At 44.6% G+C, this 21,509-nt stretch overlaps 1 protein-coding gene and 1 pseudogene across 1 annotated transcript; one reads left to right on the top strand and one right to left on the bottom strand.

Annotated features, from left to right (window-relative positions):
- Positions 1 to 1,219: 1,219 nt before the first annotated feature.
- Positions 1,220 to 3,129, bottom strand: LOC125106857 (UMP-CMP kinase-like; annotated as a pseudogene).
- A 12,676-nt stretch (positions 3,130 to 15,805) lies between these two features.
- Positions 15,806 to 20,573, top strand: NANOG (Nanog homeobox). The gene is made up of 4 exons (XM_047742214.1): positions 15,806 to 16,196; positions 18,632 to 18,897; positions 19,847 to 19,933; positions 20,071 to 20,573. Exons 1-4 carry the CDS (start codon positions 16,046 to 16,048, stop codon positions 20,497 to 20,499), a joined length of 933 nt encoding a protein of 310 aa, XP_047598170.1. The 5' UTR covers positions 15,806 to 16,045; the 3' UTR covers positions 20,500 to 20,573.
- Positions 20,574 to 21,509: the final 936 nt, after the last annotated feature.

Below are 21,509 nucleotides of genomic sequence, written 5' to 3'. Positions count from 1 at the left end.
CTTTGCAGAAATGTCTGTTCATGTCTTCTGCCCGTTTCTTTTTTTTTTTCCAAAGATTTTATTTGTTTATTTATTTGTCAGAGAGAGAGAGAGAATGCGAGTGCACAAGCAGGCAGAGCAGCAGGCAGAGGCAGAGAGAGAAGCAGGCTCCCTGCCAAGCAAGGAGCCCGATGTGGGACTCGATCCCATGACCCTGGGATCATGGCCTGAGCTAAAGGCAGAGGCTTAACCCACTGAGCCACCCAGGCACCCCTCTTACCTTTTTATAGAAAATGGCCAGTCACGTGATAAAGAGTAAACCACTTCTAGGAATTTTATGAGTTTGTTTACCAAACACATTTTATAAGAACTCACTACATAAAAAGTTCCTTTGGAATTTGGTCCACAAATTCACTTAACAGGACGGAAATTTAAAACCTTTAAGTAAACGAGAAAGTGGAAAATCCCTAATCCTCTCACGTGTAATTACTAAAGGGATATACACACATATCAAAAAGTTTAGCTGGGGCACCTGGGTGGCTCAGGGGGTTAAGCCTCTGCCTGCGGCTCAGGTCCTGATCTCAGAGTCCTGGGATCAAGCCCCGAATCGGGCTCTCTGCTCAGCAGGGAGCCTGCTTCCCCCTCTCTCTCTCTGCCTGCCTCTCTGCCTACTTGAGATCTCTCTATCAAATAAATAAATAAAATCTTAAAAAAAAAAGTTTTGCTTACACAAGGTACAAACTATAAATGGGGGGTGCTTTTTGAGTAAAAACAAAGAACTAGCTGATATGCTTGGTTTTGTCACCAAAGCTCAGATGAAGAGACCCGAATTTGCTGTCAACTCCCGTGACTGAAAAAAATTGAAGATAAAAAGCTTAATTAGGGGGCGCCTGGGTGGCTCAGTGGGTTAAGCCGCTGCCTTCGGCTCAGGTCATGATCTCAGGGTCCTGAGATCGAGCCCCGCGTCGGGCTCTCTGCTCAGCAGGGAGCCTGCTTCCCTTCCTCTCTCTCTGCCTGCCTCTCTGCCTTCTTGTGATCTCTCTCTGTCAAATAAATAAATAAAATCTTAAAAAAAAAAAAAAAGCTTAATTAGTTTTATTACATATTTTTCCAACCATTAACGGAGATGTAACTATGAAAGATTAAAATTGCCTTAAAAGGGGGTTGAAATAGCAGCTATGAAGGCAAAATTCAAGCATGATTCCAAGGATGCTTTCAGCTTTAGAGTTAGCTTCCTTTGTCAAACAAAAATCTTCACAACTTCATCAAAACCTTCATCAACAGGACTGCCTAGCCAGCTCATAGGTGGAACAGGCAACTTTTTTTTTTTTTTTTTAAGATTTATTTGTCAGAGAGAGAGAGAGTCAAGCAGAGGGAGAAGCAGGCTCTCTGCTGAGCAAGGAACCCAATGCAGAGCTCTGATCCTGGGAACCCTGGGATCCTGATCTGAACCAAATCAGATGCTTAACCAACTGAGCCAGCCAGGTGTCCCAGAGCCGGAAATTCTTGATCTCTGGACTGTAAGTCCGAGTCCCACCTTGGTTGCAGAGATTACTTAAAAATAAAATCTTAAAAAAAAAAAAATAGGGGCACCTGGGTGGCTCAGTGGGTTAAGCCTCTGCCTTTGGTTCTGGTCATGATCTCAGGGTCCTGGGATCAAGCCCTGCATCGGCCTCTCTGCTCAGCAGGGAGCCTGCTTCTCCCTCTCTCTCTGCCTGCCTCTCTGCCTACTTGTGATCTCTCTAGCTGTCAAATAAATAAAATCTTAAAAAAAAAAAAAAAAAAAAAAAAGGCAGGGGCACCTGGGTGTCTCAATCGCTTCGGCTCAGGCCATGATCCCAGAGTCCTGGGATGGAGTCTTGCATCACCTCCCTGCTCATCAGAAAGTCCGCTTCTCCCTCTGCCGGCTGCTCCCCCTGCCTGTGCTCTGCCTCTCTCTTAAATAAATAAATACAAATCTTAAAAAACAAAACAAACAAACAAAAAAAAAAACACAGAAAAAAGACACTCTTATGAGGCACCTGGCTGGCTCCGTGGGAAGATCATGGGACTCTTGATCCAGAGCTCGAGCCCCATGCTAGGTGTAGAGATTACCTAAATAAATAAATATTAAAACAACACCACCAGCAACTTCATCAACAGACTTAGAGGCATCTATTTGCTTGACTTTCCCCATTCCTTCACATGTCAGTAATTGGCTTGGTCAGCTAACTATAGGTCTGAATTCTCCTTTCCAAGCTCCCTTCTACCACTTCTCTTTCTCTTTCCAAGACATCAGTCCATACAGATCTCCTTATGACAGTCAAAACACAGACAGAAAGCTATAGCCTGCCTTCCCACCCCTGGTCTTGTCCCAACCTTGAAGGTTGTCTTTGATTTCTTGGAAACCCCCCAATCACGAATCTATTCTGACCAAGGGCAGCCAGCATCGGATCCCTTTCCCTCTTGAACAGACCGATGGTTATTTCAACTGGCACAATCTTTCCATCGTTAATGGGCTTTCCCATGAGCTCAGAGTCCTGTGAATCTGGGTTCTTCCTTTTCATCCTGAAGTTCTTCCGCAGAAGGCTGTGTGTAGCCCTATTTCTCGCGGACACGGGCGCAATGGGTCCCCGGGCCGGAGCCAGGACTGCGGAGGACAAACACCAAGGTCGGCAGAGCGAGGTTCCAGCACATGAGGTGCAGCGGCCCTCTGCCATAGCGGTTCAGCTTCAGCGTACACCGCTTTTCTGCCAGACCTGAGGGAGCCGACAGCCGCGGGGTGTGGTGATACTCTGGTCTCTTAAGTGATTTCCCTCCGAGACAGAAGACCCTCCTGCGTACTCTTGCTGTGTTGTGCACACACACCACAGTTCCGTCACACCTTAACGCACTGCTCTGTCCGCGTGGCTTCTCTTCCCTACCACACTATAAAATGCTTTGGTGCAGCAAGTATGCATAATCCGTTTCCTTTTCCTAGCACTTGACATCTGAGACATGCTTAAAACATACGTGTTGAACGAGCGAGTTAATGCATTCCCTAAAACATAGCTTGCATAGAGAAAATACAGCGGCAAACATGGACGGAGCATTTCCAGCATGCTATGCCCACATCTGATCAGTTTGTATGTATGTATCCTCACTTGTTACTAACATGAAGGAAACAGGCATCGATATGGGAAACCACTTGGGGGATGGCTGGCTGGCTCAGTCCCTACAGCCTGCAACTCTTGATGTGAAGGTCGTGAGTTCAAGCCCCATGTTGGGCATGGAGCCTAATTAAAAAAAAAAAAAATTCATGTTGTCTTACCTCATGTTGGAAACACTTTTGTGTTTTCTTTTGAAACTGACAGAGGTCTAAGGGACATTGGATTTTGGGATTCTGAGCATTTAACAAAACTGCAAACTAGCCTACTTAGGTGCTGGAACTGGCTTGTCTCTTCAATGGATTTGTATACATAAGTAAAAAAATTCATCAAGCTGTACAACTTGAGATTTGCTCCTTATATGCAAGTTATTTCTCAATTTTAATTAAAAAAAAAAAGCTTTGAGGCAACTGGGTGGCTCAGTGGGTTAAAGCCTCTGCCTTCCGCTCAGGTCATGATCCCAGGGTCCTGGGATTGAGTCCCGCATCGCGCTCTCTGCTCAGCGGGGAGCCTGCTTCCCCCTCTCTCTCTGCTGACTCTCTGCCTACTGGTGATCTCTCTCTCTCTGTGTCAAATAAGTATATAAAATCTTTAAAAAAAAAAAAAAGCTTTGCCTCATTTTCTCACCCTCACCCTTAATAGTACATTCAACAAACACTTCCTTAAATTTGAATTCCTAGGGTGCCTGGCTGGCTCAGTCAGAAGGGCATGTGACTCTGGGGGTTGTGGGTGTAGACATTAATTTTTTTTTAATTTTATTTATTTATTTATTTATTTAAGATTTTACTTATTTATTTGACAGAGAGACCAGAAGTAGGCAGAGAGGCAGGCAGAGGGGGGGTGGGGGGCGGGAAGCAGGCTCCCTGCTGAGCAGAGAGCCTAATGTCGGGCTCCATTCCAGGACCCTGAGACCATGACCTGACCTGAAGGCACAGGCTAAACCCACTGAGCCACCCAGGCGCCCTAGACATTACTTAAAAAAAATAAAATCTTAAAAAAAATTTCCTTTTTCAACATCACACTATTTGCCTTAGCTTTGAACTCTTTTATACGATTAAACTTATTTACTCTTGGAAGGCAGGACCCTCTTGTTCCCTCTTCCTCTATTCCTTTTACAATATTAGAATACTCAGATGTCCTGAGGTATTATAATATTTAGGTGTGATATTTTGAGGGTTAACAGCTTTATTTTATCCCACTACCAGCCAATTAGAGCAACAACTAAGGTGCTAGATTTTTCCCTTATTCTCCCCCCACCCCCCACCAGCTACCACCAAACCCCACATTCTCTCAGCCTTTCCCACTGCCTACTTTTTCCAAGTTCTTTATCCTGCTCTCCCACCTACTGAGAAGCCATGGAGCCTGTTCTCTTTGGGGTCACTTATATCACATTGTTCCAGGGCAGTTTTATACTTTGTTAAATTTTGGTAGACATTCCTAGGTGTTCCTCCCCTCCCTGAGAGTTTACCAAAATAGGGGGCAAAAAAGGAATCCCTTTTTACATGGGGTCAAAGATCCCCTGAGGGTAGGGTGGGAAAGAGGGAGTACCGCATTGCTATCAACAGTGTTGCTCAGGGTCAGGGTCTTTGACAATTCAGTTTACCCTTTGAACTCTCGGCAGGGAGACCTTAGAATTTGCTACACATAATAATTTAGTTCTTAAATATTAAAAGTCTTTAGTTAAACTTTGACAAATACAAAACAGAATCACTGGGAAGTTGTTCTTTGGGGATTTTTTTCCTTTTTGAGAATTCTTGTAATTCCCCATTTATCTGAATATCAGTGTTTTATTTTTATTTATTTATTTTTTAAAAAAGATTTTATTTATTTATTTGACAGAGATCACAAACAGGCAGAGAGGCAGGCAGAGAGAGAGGAGGAAGCAGGCTCCTTGCTGAGCAGAGAGCCCGATGCAGGGATTGATCCCAGGACCCTGAGATCATGACCTGAGCCGAAGGCAGCGGCTCAACCCACTGAGCCACCCAGGCGCCCCATGAATATCAGTGTTTTAAACACAAGAGCTGTTTCATTAATTCAAAAAATACGTTTTGAGGGGGTTTTTTGATTGTTTTTTAAAGATTTTATTTATGTATTTGACAGACAGAGATCACAAGTAGGCAGAGAGGCAGGCAGGGTGGAGGGAAAGGAAAGCAGGCTTCCTGCTGAGCAGAGAGCCCGATGCTGGGCGATGGGGGGCTGGATCCCAGGACCCTGAGATCATGACCCCAGCCGAAGGCAGAGGCTCAACCCACTGAGCCTCCCAGGCACCCCTGGTTGGTTTGTTTGTTTGTTTGTTTGGTTGGTTGGTTGGTTGGTTTTTTTGCTACGGCTAAGCACTGTATTCTCTCTAGAGCAGTAGTTCTCAAACTTCATAACATACAAGAATTATAGATTCCTAAAAGGCGGATACTTGAGTCCTACTCCCAAAGAATGTGATTCACTAGGTCTGGGCTTAACATGGAGCCCACGATTTCAATTTCTTTTTTTTTTTTTTTTAAAGATTTTATTTATATATTTATTTATTTATTTATTTATTTATTTATTTATTTGACAGACAGAGATCACAAGCAGGTAGAGAGGCAGGCAGAGAGAGAGGAGGAAGCAGGCTCCCTGCCGAGCAAAGAGCCCGACTCGGGGCTCCACCCCAGGACCCTGAGATCATGATCTGAGCCGAAGGCAGCGGCTTAACCCACTGAGCCACCCAGGCGCCCCACGATTTCAATTTCTAACAAGTTCTCATGTGATGTTGATATTGCCAGAAAGGACTACACTTTGAATAACATGGCACTGGGTCATAGTAACAAACCAGGCCCTTAAGGAGTTATTATTCCAGCCAGCTACTATTCTAAACACAAAAACGTAACTAAAAATACACAGTGACCACTGCCATAGAAAGATTTAGGCACAGAAGAGAGACACTTAATTCACTGGGAGAAGGGGACTGTGGAAGGTGACGTCTGACCCGAATCTTAAAAGATAACTAAGAGGGGGGAATACTTAAAAAAAAAAAAAAAAAAAAAAGCTGAAAATGAACCAAACAAAGGGGGCAGGGAAGCATTCAGGAAAAAGGGGATTGCTTGGGTACAGCAGTTTACCAAAGCTCAGAACAGACTTGAGAAGCGGGCAGAGAGTGACAGTGAGCTTCATTAGACAACACTTAAGCAGAGGGATGGGGGGCATCACTCCAGGGGTGCCTGCGTGGCGCAGTGGGTTATCTGTCTGCCTCCGTTCAGGTCCTGATCCTGGAGCCTGCAGTCAGGCTCACATCAGGCCTGCATCAGGCTCCCGAGGGCTCCCTGATCAGCGGGGAGTCTGCGTCTGCGTCTCCCTCCGCCCCTCCCCCAGCTTGTGCATTCTCTCTAATAAATAAAATCTTTTTTTTCTTTCTTCTTCTTCTTTTTTTTTTAAGATTCTATTTATTTGACAGAGAGGGAGCACAAGCAGGGGGAGCAAGAGGCAGAGAGAGAGGGAGAAGCAGGCTCTCTGCTGAGCAGGGAGCAGGATGTGGGGCTTGATCCCAGGAGTGTAAGACATGACCTGAGCCAAAGACGGATGCTTAATGACTGAGCCACCCAGGTACCCCATCTAATAAATAAAATCTTAAAAAAGCAAGAAAGAAAGAAAGAAAGAAAGAAAGAAAGAAAGAAAGAAAGAAAGATCACTCTGGTACACAGTTGGCTCCATCTATGGAAGGGTTACTAGAAGTACGCAGAGGTCTAAGAGATAGTGCCCGGAACCAGGATCAGGGGAGTGGTGTTGAACGTTTAGATGGCAGCCTGGAGAAGTGCTGGGAAGTAAGATTATGGTGACATAGCTGTTGATCGCGTGACCAGAAGTGTGGGTAGTGGAAAAGGGGGTTAGTGATGTCTCACATATTTTGTTGGGTGAATTTTTTACTGAACTTCAAACCTTGTGCTCATGGTAAAGTCATTCATAAAACAAGAGTGGTCCTGAATAAATTATTTGAACTGGATGACAGGTACATCCAGAGGGTTTAAAGTATTGACCATTACATAAGTTTTTATTTATTTATTTATTTATTTATTTATTTATTTATTTATTTATTTTAAAAAGATTTTATTTATTTATTTGACAGAGAGAGAGAGAGATCACAAGCAGGCAGAGAGGTGGGGCGGGGAGGGGGACGCAGGCTCCCTGCTGAGCAGAGAGCCGATGCGGGGCTCCATCCCATGACCCTGAGATCATGACCCGAGCCAAAGGCAGAGGCTTAACCCACTGAGCCACCCAGGCGCCCCAGTTTTGTTTGTTTTTAAAGATTTTATTTATTTATTTGACACAGAGAGAGAGAGATCACAAGCAGGCAGAGAGGCAGACAGAAGGAGAGGGGGAAGCAGGCTCCCTACTGAGCTGGGAGCTTGATGCGGGCCTCAATCCCAGGACCCCGAGACCATGACCTGAGCCCAAGGCAGAGGCTTAACCCACTGAGCCACCCAGGCGCCCCAAGTGTTAAGGTGTTTTGGGTTTTTTTTTTAAGATTTTTATTGGGGCGCCTGGGTGGCTCAGTGGGTTAAAGTCTCTGCCTTCGGCTCAGGTCTTGATCTCAGGGTCCTGGGATCGAGCCCCCCATCGGGGCTCTCTGCTCCGCGGGGAGCCTGCTTCCTCCTGTCTCTCTGCCTGCCTCTCTGCCTACTTGTGATCTCCGTCAAATAAATAAATAAAATTAAAAAAAAATCACTCATCCTTAAAAAAAAAAAGATTTTTATTTATTCATTTGACAGACAGATATCACAAGTAGGCAGAGAGGCAGCCAGAGAAAAAGGAAGGGAAGCAGGCTTCCTGCCACACAGAGAGCCGGATGCCGGTCTCGATGCCAGGGCGCTGGGATCAGGACCTGAGCCAAAGGCAGAGGCTTTAACCCACTGAGCCACCCAGGCGCCCCCCAAGTGTTAAGTTTTGTATAATAAGTTTCTTTTAAGGGAAGAAAAGTGTGATTTTGCTCTTACAGCTCTAACAGGCAAAGTAAGTGGGGAATATGCTTTTGTGATTCCATTTGTAATCTCTATCACAGCAGCTTGATGTGGTTCATCTTGATAACACAGGTAAATTGAAAGTAATCTATCTCCCAGAAAGGCCAGAAGGAGTAAAGTGGACTGTTTTAGAAGAGCTTCAGGCTCACTGAATTTAGTTCAGCGGACTTGAGGCAAAGAGCATTGTTGCTTTTTAAAGATTATTCTGTATATTACATTGAAATGCAATTTAATATTTAAATGTAAGGAAATGGCTCCTACCCTCTATTTGCTTACAAAGGCCTAGGTCTCATTTAAACCCATTCCTTCATCAACAAATAATGATCAAAAATCTACTATCTTCCTAGGGCCTTTCTAGGCTGTAGTTCTTAAAGGCATGCTAAAGAATCACCTGGAGAATTTTTTTTTTTTTTTTTAAGATTTTACTTATTTATTTACTTGAGAGGGAGAAAGAGCATGAGGAGGGGCAGAAGCCAAGGGAGAAAGACAAGGAGACTCCATGCTCAGTGCAGAGCCAGACCCGGGATTCAATCCCACAACCCTGAGATCATGACCAAGAGCTTTAGTCAAGAGTTCAACGTTCAAGTGAGCTTCCCAGGTGCCCCACCTGGAGAACTTTGTAAACAGATCCCCAGTCACCCCCTCCAGAGTTTCCTATTCAGTAGTTCTGTGGTAAAGCCCACCCATTTGTGTCCTGAACAAGCTCGCAGGTGATGCTGATGATGGCGGCCTATGGACCACACTCTTCTAGGGCTAGGGATACTACACTGAACAAAACTGCCAAAAATGAAAATAAATGCCCTCACAAAGCTTATCTGTGTATTTCATTTTGTTTTTAAAGATTTTATTTATTTATTGGCCAGAGAGAGAGAGATCACAAGTAGGCAGAGAGGCAGGCAGAGAGAGGGAGAAGCAGGCTCTTCGCCGAGCAGAGAGCCTGATGCGGGGATCGATCCCAGGACCCCGAGAACACGACCCAAGCCGAAGGCAGAGGTTCAACCCACGGAACCACCCAGATGCCCCATCTATGTATTTTAAAGATTTTTATTTTTTTAAGTTATTATTTATTTAAATAATCTCTGCATCCATCATGGGGCTTGAACTGACAACCCCAAGATCAAGGGTCACATGCTCCAATGACTGAGCCAGCCAGAAGGTCCATCACATTGTTCATATTTTAACAACTTTTTAAAAAAAGTTTTATTTCTTTTATTTCTTTAAAAAGTTCTTTTTCTTTTATTCTCCCTTTATCTCTACACCCAACATGGGGCTTGAACCCACGACCTTAGATCAAGAGTCACACATGCTTCCCACTGAGCCAGCCAGGAATCCCTTAGTTTATATTTTAATTGTAGGTAAATAGAAGATGATAGATGACAGAAGATATAGATAGATACATGATAGATAGCCTATATTGTCCAAGAAGGTGACAAGAGTTATGAAGAAAAATCAAGAGGAAAAGGATAGGGAGCAGAAGACATTATTGTGAAGGTAATATTAAAGATGGAAAGGAGGGCGCCTGGGTGGCTCAGTCAGTTGAGCGTCTGCCTTTGGCTCAGGTCATGAACCTGGGGTCCTGGGATGGAGCCCCCACATCGTGCTCCTTGCTCAACAAGGAGATGCTTCTCCCTTTCCGTCTGCTCCTCCCCTGTTCATGCTCTCTTGTGGGACTCTGACACACATGCTCTCTCTCTCTCTCACACTCTCTCTCTCAAATAAATAAATAAAATCTTTTAAAAATTAAAAAAAAGAAAAAGATGGAAAGGAGGTGAGAGATCAGCCTGGAAGGTTTTTTTGGGGGAGGAACAGATCAGCGAGAGATAAGAGTGACAGTAAAATCCCAGATTCGGGAGAGCTCTGGGCTTGTTCCAGGATCCGAAGGTCAGTGGCAGGAGGGTGGAGAGGCACAAAGGTGACAGGACAGAGGTGTTCCTCCCAATATGAGAACACTGAAAGAGGATTTTGAGCAAAGGAATAGCTTGATACTACTTGTCTTTACACAAATTCACTCTGGCTAGTATGTGGAGACTACTTTAGGAAGGCCAGGGTGCAAACAGGGAGACCAGTTCGGAGGCTGTTGGAATAATCCAAGGGATGGACCGTGTTGTGGAGAGAGTGGTAATCTTGGAGAGGTCAGAAAAGGTCAAATGCAGCTTAGGTTGGCACACTTGCCAGTGGTCACAGGTAACTTCAAGCCCCCAGCTCTCCTGTGACGTGGGCAATAACACAATATATAAATATTCCTTAAAAGAAATAACCAGGGGTGCCTGGGTGGCTCAGTGGGTTAAGCCTCTGCCTTCAGCTCAGGTTGTGGTCTTGGGGTCCTGGAGTCGAGCCCCACATTGGGCTCTCTGCATGGTAGGGAGCCTGCCCCCCCCCCCGCCTACTTGTGATCTCTGTCAAATGAATAAATAAAATCTTTAAAAATAAATAAATAAAAATAAAAGAAATAACCATTTCTTGCTACTCTGCTGGTTTTCCAAGCTGTAGTTCATGTGATCAAAACTCACTCCAAGGGGCGCCTGGGTGGCTCAGTGGATTAAGCCGCTGCCTTCGGCTCAGGTCATGATCTCAGGGTCCTGGGATCGAGTCCCGAGTCGGGCTCTCTGCTCAGCAGGGTGCCTGCTTCCCTCTCTCTCTCTCTCTCTCTCTGCCTGCCTCTCCATCTACTTGTGATCTCTCTCTGTCAAATAAATAAATAAAATCTTAAAAAAAAAAAAAACAACTCACTCCAAGAACTGAAAAAAGAAACACTGGAGGGAACAAAAGATTAAAAGAAAGAAGTAACTGGATTCAAGACATATTTTGAAGGCACAGTCAACAGAGATGGCATTAAGGTTTTGGCCAGAGCAACTAAAAAGATGAATTGGCACACACAGAGATGGAGAAGACTGTAAGAGGAACCCGTCTAATATTTCAATATTAGTTTGAAATACTAATTTTGTGATGCTTTTTAGAAATCCAAATGTGGATGTTAGGTCAGCAGTTGAATATATGAGATTGTGTTTGGGGAATAGGTCTGGGATAGACGTACATTTAAAGGTCAAAAGTATATAGTTAGGGGGGCACCTGTAAGCATCTGACTTAAGCTCAGGTCATGACCTCAGGGTCCCAACATCCAGCCCAGAGTCAAGTCAGGTCCTCAGGGCAGGCTCCACCCTCAGCAGGGAGTCTGCCTCTCCCTCCGTCCCACCCCTGCCTGGGCTTGCTCGCTCACTCTCTGCCTCTCAAAATAAATAAAATCTTAAAAAAAAAAAAAAAAGCATATAGATGGTACTGAAAGTCATAAGACGGGAAAATCACCAATATACTGAGCATGGATAGAAAAGAAGTTTGAGGGGCGCCTGGGTGGCTTAGTTAGTTAAGGGTCTACCTTCGGCTCAGGTCATGATTTCAGAATCCTGGGATCCAACCCTGCCTCAGGCTCCCTGCTCAGCGGCAGTCTGCTTCTCCGTCTGCCCTCTCTCCACGTATGTGTGTGCGCTCTTTCTCAAATAAATAAAATGGAAGGAAAGGAGGGAACAGATGAAGGAAGGAAGGAAGGAGGGAAGAAAGGAAGGAAGGAGAGAGAAAGAAGAAAGGAAGGAAGGAGAGAGAAGAAAGGAAGGAAGGGAGGGAGGGAGTAAAGGGAGGAAGGAAGGAAACAGAGGAAGGAAGAAAGAAAGGGAGAGAAAAAAAAAAAGAAGAAAGGAAGAGGGGGCACCTGGGTGGCTCAGTGGGTTAAGCCTCTGCCTTCAACTCAGGTCATCAGGTCATGATCCCAGGGTCCTGGGATTGAGCCCGGCATCAAGATCCCTGCTCAGCAGGGGGGCCTGCTTCCTCCTCCCCCTCTGCCTATTTGTGATCTCTCTGCCAAATAAATAAAATCTTAAAAAAATAAAAAGAAGAAAGGAGAGGGTTGAGAACTAAGCTTTGGTACACTCTAACTTTTAGATGTCTGGGGATGAGAAGAACCAGAAAGGAGACAGAGAACCATCAGGATAGCAGGTGGAACACCAACACAGTATAAACTAAGGAAAGGAGGTTTAATTCAAAAACATGCAGTTTGGGGGGCACCTGGGTGGCTCAGTGGGTTGAAGCCTCTGCCTTCGGCTCAGGTCATGATCTTGGGGTCCTGGGATCAAGCCCCACATTGGGCTCTCTGCTCAGCGGGGAGCCTGCTTCCTCCCCTCTCTCTGCCTGCCTCTCTGCCTGCTTGTGATCTCTGTCTGTCAAATAAATAAATAAAAATCTTTTTAAAAAATGCAGTTTTTGTTTGTTGTTGTTTTACTATTTGTGGTCACTTTATTACCTCTCAGATCTCGTGACCATATTTTCCAATGATCCATTATTTTCTCTAAGACACTGACTTTTGCCTTTGCCAAAAGTGTTCATTTTCCAGAATTTGCTTCCCTACGTTTTCAGCTTTTCCATCTCCGCTCAATCAAAAATCCTCCAAGAAGTCTTCTCTGATTGCCCTCCCTAGCCACATCTTCCTTTGTTTGTTCTCCCTCAGAATCTAGTGCACATGTCATTTTTGGTTTTTTATTTTCGGTACTCATCACATGACATTATAATTGTCTTTTGGTCTATTTTGATCTACTCAATAAATTGTTAGCTCCTCAGAAGTGGAGATGTTGTTTAATTATTTCTTTTCTCTCCAGCATAAGATAGGCACTCATGAACTATTAGTTGAATAAGCAACAAATGGTTCCTAGCCTATAAATGTTAAAAATCACTAACTATATCTATAAACACATACGTTTGTACTTATAGGGACAAGAAACAGCTACTTATAGACTGGATTTATTACGTAGAGTGAAACAACGTAAAGAATCGAGAAACAGAGGCAGAAACTTATACGAGAATTAAGTGAAAACAGGTGACCGCCTCCCAGTTTGGATTACACTCAAATAAACTCAAATGGACAATGGGTGAAGGGTAAAAACAACGATAAGTTGATAATCAATCCGATGGTCCCACCAGTGATAAATTAATAATAAATTTGATAATTCCACATTTGATCCGTACACTATGCCTGAAAATTGAGGGGCAGCGAAGTCTATATTAATACTCATCATGACTGTCACTTCCTGACAGGTCAGCAAAATCTGATGCAAAGCTGGGACACCTGTGCTCTTAAAAGATTCTGTCTCCTAACGTGCATTTCTTAGCTTTAAGTGAGGAATAAATCTTTTCTGAAAAAATATTTTTCATTTTTAATATTTAGCGCTTTTTTTCTTCTCCCTTCCGGATTATGCTCCTTGGAAAACAAAATCTAAAATCACTTTTGCATTTGCAGGCCTGGACTCTACTTGTAACACACCCCTCCTCCACCCACACAGCCCACCCCAACAAATCCAAGGTCTCTGACACCTTCCTAAGCATTCTCTCAACCTTATTCAAATTGCTTTCCTGGGCAAAGAATGTAGTAAGTTTGCCTTCTAGCTACCAGCCCCCTTCCCTTTGGTCTTTCACTCCGGAGGCTCTGACCCCAGATACAATGAGACACAGGTGGGGGGTGGGAGGGAATTTGGCCCAGGCTTTAGGCGAAGACCCCCGTCAGCAAAGAACAAAGCTTCTGGGACCTGCGGTTTAGAGAGCTGAGGGCAAACTAAGGCGTTTGGTGCTAACTGAAAGCCAGGAAGTCAAGTTTTCTTCTTTTTTGTTTACCTTTCCCCCAGTTTTATTGAGACGTAATTAACATATGGCATTGTATTAGTTTAAGGTGCACAACACACCTTAAAGGGACTTAAGGGACTGATATACGTAGATGTTGCAAGTAGACCACCACAATTCGTTCACTCCATCCATCCCTCACATTACCACTTAAAAAAAAAAATCATACTCTATCTGTAATGAGACAGAGACTGTCTGCCTGAACCCAATGTATTTCCACCCACCTCTTCCTTGAAACTCTATTTTTACTCTTCTCCCCTCCAGAATGATAGTGTGAGAAGACAAAGAAAAGATTACAGAGAATTGGATCTCCGCGCTTTGGTCCTGGGATCCCTCCTAGGCTCACAAATTGGCATCCTTGAGTTAAGAACAGAAATTGTTGTGACAGCAAAGCCAGCAGGTCTAGGTGGAGACCCAAGGAGCAGAGCGCATGCGAGGATTAGTCTGGTTTGCACCTCTGAAAAAGATATAATTAAATTTGCTAAGGGTTTACTTAGAGGAGTAGGAGACTGAAAAGAGGAAGAAATCTTAGCTTTCTCGAATATTGAATTTAAGAGTGGGGAGGAAAATTGAATTCTGTGGACTGTTATCTTTGTCTATAAATATGTTTGTGCTGAAACCCAACCATACAACTGGTCCTTTGGAAAACATATGGAAGAAACCAAAACAAAACACGAAAAAACCAATTTCAGAGCGGGGATGGAGTGGAGTTGCAGGACATGGCAGAAATGCCAGGCCAGAGAAAGAAAAATGGATTTAAAAAAGAGCCAGAAGGGGAAAGAAAGGCCGGAAGAAGATGTTTGCTTAGGAGGGTCCAACAGAAATTCTCAAAGGAACTGGTCACAAACCCTTTGGCAAGACCATTTACAGGAATATCATTTGCTCAGGGAGATGTTCTTCTTGGCCTCCCTCTTTCCAGGTCAAGAAATTTCATTATTTTACATCCAGGAATGTCCCAGATAAAATTAGAAGGGGTGTCCTCAATCTATCATGTTGTTCACTGGATTAAAATAATAATCACAGGGGCGCCTGGGTGGCTCAGTGGGTTAAGCCGCTGCCTTCGGCTCGGGTCATGATCCCAGGTCCTGGGTTCGAGCCCCACATCGGGCTTTCTGCTCAGCAGGGAGCCTGCTTCCTCCTCTCTCTCTGCCTGCCTCTCTGCCTACTTGTGATTTCTCTCTGTCAAATAAATAAATAAAATCTTTAAAAAAAAATAATCACAACAAAAAGGTAGTTTCAAACTTGGAGATCGTGAGCATAGGATAAGGATAGAATTTCTCTTAAGAGCCCCAATTTGTAGGTGATGGGTGTTGAGAACTATTAGGAGGATTTAGGTCTTTATTTTCTTTACTTTTTACAGCAACGCGGAAAGAGGCACAGATGAGGAAACTGAGCAACAGGTATATGAAAACCACTTATAAATTTCCCATACTGACAGCCTATGTGTAATTATTACCTGCAGGCACCAAAGTCAGGGGGTCAGCGGCTACAGCTCCTTTCCTCGGGCTTTTATTAAAAAGGAGACAACAGTCCTGGGGGAAAGACTTGCCCCGCTCTCTGTCTCTCTCAAAGCTAAAAACAAAAAACAAAAAACAAAACAAAAAACCAATGAGGGCACGTTGAAAACAAGTCCTATTTTTAATATCAACTGACACCTTAGCAACACACAATAAGTGTTTTATTGTGACCTTAGGGGGACTCGGAAGATGGAAACCAAGCTCCCTGGGCGAAGCTTTTGCCAGCAGTAGCTCCATTTGGAGACCCTAAGGGGTCTTAAATCAAGAAATTAATTGTTCTGGTGGAAGATTCGATCACCTTAGGTAGCCTCAGGTGCATCTCTGATTTGAAAAGATGGAAACGTGGCGAACCCAGAAATATTTAATTGTTGGGTTTGCTTTTTCTCTCGAGATCCCGGGCCCCCCGTTTTCCCGTTCCCCACCCAGTCTGGACTACCCGGCATCCACCTTTTACATGACAATGGCCTTGGTGAGACTGGCAGACAGGATTAACCGAGAATTCGCAAGGGTGTGTGTGGGCGTGGGGCTGCCAGGAGGGGCGGGTCTGACGATGGCGGAGCCTTCCTTATAAATCTAGAGCCTTGAGAATCTTCACCTTTGACTCCATTGGGCTGCTTGGCTCTTGCCCTTTCGGGGGTGACCCCCCTTCATCCTGTCTTTCTCATACTTTTACACCTGGACGTCTTCCTATTCCTCTCGGCTCTTCCACCTGGATCCAGAAGCCTGGGCCTTCCTTACAATCTTGCTCTTTCCCCCTCTCTACCCTCAACTCCCCAACATGAGTGCGGAACCAGCTCCGCCCCAGTGCCCGCCTGGCCCCAGAACGCCCGGGTCTAGGGACTCTTCTCCAATGCCTGAGGTTTGCAGGCCTGAAGGAAATTACGCGTCCCTACAAATGTCATCTGCTGAGACGCCCCCCGCGGAGACCGGTAAGGCAGACACGAATCCTCGGAAAGCTGATCTCCTTGAGGGAACGTGAAGCAGGAGGAGGGGCAGGGTCCTTCGTTTCCCTCGTGAGCAATTGTAGGCCATTCATACTAGCAGGTGTCCCCAGTGAATCCTCTCGGCACCTGTCTCGGTTGTAACTTGGTGGCGGGAGCCCTTCCACCTGTCCCAGGTTGTCAGTCGAGAGACTAGGGCCCCGGGGTGCCGGCATCTGGACCGTTCACTGCGTCTTTGAGCGATGAGGTGCCTAGGCACTGTGGAAACGCAGATGTGCCGGAATAAATGAGCTATCGTCTTAATCTTCTCGGGGTGCAGAACGCACGCAGTAGGGGTGTCACTGCTAGAGCCAGAAGTCCTGGCACCGCAGCTGGGGGATGCGGGGACCTTCTGAACTTTCTGATTAGTCTCTTTCAAGGGAGTGCCAGAAACGGCGTGGTCATTGTGAATCTCGCCTTACTGAAACGTTTTTGCCTTTGCGCGACACGAGTAATCGCCTCTTCTCCCACTCCTGGGGTCGGCGAGTTACTAACCCCGGCAGTTCTGAGATCCTGGGAGTCTGCTTTGCCCACGTCTCCTACATGCCGGGTAGATGTGCATTCCATTTTATGGTAGCTAATTCTAGGTTTACTCTGCTGACAGAGTGGCTAGAGCCCAAATTTGAAACTCTGGTTGGCTTCTAAATGGTGACCACAGGGGGAGGGGGGGGTGCTCAGGACACTGTAAAGGTAGTACTTTTTGCAAATCAGGCAGGAGTTGTTGAAAATGAAAATGTAAATTTTTACCATTTTTTAAAGATCTGTGGTAAAAATCAATTTTTTTAAAGACTTGGGGTAAAGATAATTAAGACTTAAAAGTTCTTTACATGATGATTGCCCCTAAAATTAAGCTGTGCGGAAGGAGGAAGTAGGCAACTACTTTAATGGAATGTTAGATTTTAATGTTACCCTGTTTTCCTAAACTTTGGGTTGATGTCCTTTCATAATTTCAAACTTTGGAAGTAAAGTGCTGAGTCGTGAGAAACAGCTTGGGTATGAGCAAGTGGGCGTAAGCAGGTGGGCATGCCCTCCTTAGCAAGCCATGTGCAAGTTTGTAGAGTGAGTTGTTAGGAGATGTCCCACCGTAGTCCTTGGTCTAGCCCCACTTTCTTCTAGATCTACTTACAGGAAGCATAAGATTGTGAATTTTTGCCCCATACAGGTTGTCTTTATTCCATGACAACTGAAATTGAGCATGGGGAATAAATACCTCCGTGCAATTAAGAGTTTAAGAGGCTACCAAATACAGGTAATATAGGAAATTCATTTTTACTTTATTATTTTTTTAAAGACTTCATTTGTCACACAAGCAGGGAGAGTGGAAGGCAGAGGGAGAAGCAGGCTCCCCGCTGAGAAAGGAGCCCCATGCAGGACTCATCTGAGGACATGACCTGAGCCACTCAGGCATCCCAAAGAAATTTTTAGTAAGTCGATATACGCGAAGTCCTGGTGCTAAGCAACTTTCTCTGTCACTTTGCTTTAATCAATGAAGGAACTCCGTGAAGGACAGAAATATTTTCGGAAATGTGGTCCCAGAGCTAGTAAAGGCAGAGTTTGTACTGAAACTGAAGCCTGTCAGAATTCTCAGTTCCTGCTAGTCCTGGTATTTGGAACTGGGCAGTGGTAAACTGTGGATTTTATTTTAATTTTATTTATTATTATTATTTTTAAAGATTTTGTTTATTTATTTGACAGACAGCGAGAGAGGGAACACAAGCAGGGGGAGTGGGAGATGGAGAAGCAGGCTTCCCGCTGAGCAGGGAGCCCAACGCGGGGCTTGATCCCGGGACCCTGGGATCACGACCTGAGCCGAAGGCAGACGCTTAACGACTGAGCCACCCAAGTGCCCCTAAACTGTGGATTTTAGAGAGTCCCCAGAATCTGATGTAAATGATACGACTGATTTTACAGAAGGGAGTCCAGTGATCATTCCCAGCTTTCTAAGCAGCCACAGTGTGGGCTCTGGAGCATTAATTTGAAGTAAAAAAAAAAGCTTTTGTCAAAGAGATTCGAGGGGGCTTCTGGCTGGCTCAGTTAGAGGAGCATGTGTGACTGTTGATCTTGTAAGTTCGAGCCCCGTTGGGTGTAGAGATTACTTAAAAATAAAATCGTTTAAAAAAAAAAAAAAGTTTGAGTCCCACTCTGCTTCCCAGCAGGTAAGCTGTTGGCCATGTCCACTGGATGTGAAATGGCCATAGCTACTACACACTTACTGGGTTGGCATCGTACAAAGGTGAGCCAAGTGTTCGGGGTCATGTAAGAGTTTTTATTTACTACCTAATTCTGAGGTGGTGAGAACTTCAAAAATACTTTGAAAACAATAAATTTGTGAGTATGATTTAATCTTCGGAAAGTTTCAGAGAAAAATGTTTTATTCCCGACAGTCTCTCCTCTTCCTTCCTCCGTGGATCTGCTTGTTCAGGACAGCCCCGATTCCTCCACCAGTCCCAAGGTGAAACTACCGCCCACTTCTGCAGAGGAGAGAACGGGGAGGAAGGAAGACACGGCCCAGGGCAAGAAACAGAAGATCAGGACCGTGTTCTCTCAGACCCAACTCTATGTCCTCAATGATCGATTTCAGAGGCAGAAATACCTCAGCCTCCAGCAGATGCAAGAACTTTCCAACATTCTGAACCTTAGCTATAAGCAGGTAAGGTGTGTTTTGTTGTCCTTGCAGTGACAAATAAAAAGGCTTATTTGAAGAAAAAAAAAAAAAGGCTTATTTGCAGATGAGCAGTACTAACATCTGTGTGCTGTGTTTATGTGTCTCCTACAAATAATTTTAATATGAAAGTGGGGTCTTGATAACATTTCATGACTGTCTTTATTTTTTTAAGATTTTTATTTATTTAGGGGCCCCTGGGTGGCTCAGTGGGTTAAAAGCCTCTGCCTTCGGCTCGGGTCATGATCCTGGGGTCCTGGGACTGAGCCCCACATCAGGCTCTCTGCTCAGCAGGGAGCCTGCTTTCCATCCTCTTTGCCTGCCTCTCTCCCTGCTTGTGATCTCTGTCGGATAAATAAATAAAACCTTTAGGGGCGCCTGGGTGGCTCAGTGGATTAAGCCTCTGCCTTCGGCTCAGGTCATGATCTCAGAGTCCTGGGATCGAGCCCCGAATCGGGCTCTCTGCTCAGCAGGGAGCCTGCTCCCTCCTCTTTCTCTCTGCCTGCCTCTCTGCCTACTTGTGATCTCTCTCTCTGTCGAATAAATAAATAAAATCTTTTTAAAAAAATAAATAAAAATAAATAAAATCTTTTTTAAAAAAAATTATTTATTTATTTGACAGAGAGGGCAGAAGGGGGAGGGAGAGGCAGTCTAGATCCCAGGACTCTGGGATCATGACTGAGCCAGAGGCAGACGCTTAACCAACTGAGCCACCCAGGCACTCTTCATGACCATCTTTAAAGCCAACTAACTTGAGGGGCTTTGACATTCATACACAGAGCGTTGTTTCCAGATTGCAGAAAGGACTCTAGAAGTCTCCATTTTTAAGTAATTGTGCTTGTTGGGGGCGGGGGGGAACGTTAACAATTCTGGTACATGCACACTATACCAGTATTTTGTATTTTCCTGTCACTTTTTTTTTTTTTTTTTTTTGTAGGTGAAGACCTGGTTCCAGAACCAGAGAATGAAATGTAAGAGGTGGCAGAAAAACCACTGGCCAAAGGAGAGCAAGAGTGTGACTCAGGTAATGGGAAGCTTTTATTCTTCTGGTTTCTTTTCACTGACTTCTTAGTTTTGTTTATTGTTAAACCGGACAACCTCAGCCACAGACAATTCTGATTTCCCTCCGAGCTTTTCAGGTAATCTGCCATTTCCTTTCAGAATAGCACAGCAGCCATGGAATACCCAGCCTTCTACTCCTACCACCAGGGACACCTGATGAACACTTCTGGAAACCTTCCAATATGGAGCAGCCAGACCTGGAATAACCCAAATTGGAGCAACCAGACCTGGAATAGCCAATCTTGGAGCAACCACTCCTGGAACAGCCAGTCTTGGAGCAACCACTCCTGGACCAGTCAGACCTGGTGCCCCCAAGCTTGGAACAGCCAGCTCCACAGTTGTGGAGAGGAATCCCTGCAGCCCCAGATCCAGTTCCAGCAAAATTCTGTCAGCGATTTGGAGTCCCTCTTAGAAACTTCTGGGGAAAGCTATAGTGTAATACAGCAGTCCGCTAAGTATTTTAGTACCCAGCAAATCATGGATTTGTTCCCAAATTACTCTGTGAACATCCAGCCTGAAGATGTGTGACGACGAGTATTACTCGATCTTGGTTTGGGCGATGGCTGTGGCTGTTTCACGTCTCCTAGGCTTTGTTTTTTAGAGTCCTGTATCTTTGCCTTAATATTGTATTTCCCATTATTCTTACTGTATCTATGGAGGGGGTACGATTGGAGTCAAAGCTCTCAGTAGCGTTGGCTGTGCACAACATGGAACAGGTGTTTCTGGCTGTAGCTAACTGGATACAGTCCTACTGTGACTATCTTCAGGCTCTAGAATCTAACCTCAAGAATAGAAAGTAAAGATAGAAAGACATGTGATGAAAAAAAAAAAAAACATGTGATGAAGGATAATGGTATCTTCTGAGATTGTGAGGCTTTCTTGTTAACAACCTTAGTTTTTAATGGTGAAGGGTAAAACTACAATGTGCTTCATTGATTTCCTCTGCCCCTTGTGAGGTTTTACTAGAACTGTTAATTCTGTAGAAAGATGTTTTGTATTTTAACGTATGATAATAGTACCAGTTTGGCTGGTTGGTGGATAGGTTTAAGTACAAATAAATAAAAATACCCACTTTACCCTTTGTTGTCTCTACCTTGATTTTACCAGTAGTACAGTGAGTAAAAATTGGACTAAAACAGGATTTAGTTTTTTTTTTTTTTTTAAAGATTTTATTCATTCATTTGACAGAGATATCACAAGCAGGCAGAGAGGCAGGCAGAGAGAGAGGAGGAAGCAGGCTCCCTGCTGAGCAGAGAGCCCGATGCGGGGCTCGATCCCAGGACTCCGAGATCATGACCTGAGCCGAAGGCAGCAGCTTAACCCACTGAGCCACCCAGGCGCCCCCAGGATTTAGTTTTTAAATATTTTATTTATTTGGCAGAGGGAAAGGGAGAAGCAGGAGCCCAGCCCACCAGAGTAGATCCCAGAACCCTGGGATCATGACCTGAGCAGAAAGCAGATGCTTGACGGACTGAGCACCCAGGTGCCCAATATGGGTCTTTTTTTTTTTTTAAAGATTTTATTTATTTGACAGAGAT

This window comes from Lutra lutra, chromosome 8 (assembly GCF_902655055.1).
Source record: "Lutra lutra chromosome 8, mLutLut1.2, whole genome shotgun sequence".
Lineage (NCBI taxonomy): Eukaryota > Metazoa > Chordata > Mammalia > Carnivora > Mustelidae > Lutra > Lutra lutra.
The sequence above is the reverse complement of the archived record's forward strand: the minus strand, read 5'-3'. Positions and strand labels throughout refer to the sequence as shown.

What these genes read in the sequence shown, in the direction of transcription:
- NANOG (XM_047742214.1), top strand. Translation starts at nt 16,046, where the DNA reads ATGAGTGCGGAACCAGCTCCGCCCCAGTGCCCGCCTGGCCCCAGAACG. An exon ending in TGAACCTTAGCTATAAGCAG is followed by an intron (nt 18,898 to 19,846) that starts GTAAGGTGTGTT and finishes TTTTTTTTGTAG; the next exon opens with GTGAAGACCTGGTTCCAGAA. An exon ending in AGAGCAAGAGTGTGACTCAG is followed by an intron (nt 19,934 to 20,070) that starts GTAATGGGAAGC and finishes ATTTCCTTTCAG; the next exon opens with AATAGCACAGCAGCCATGGA.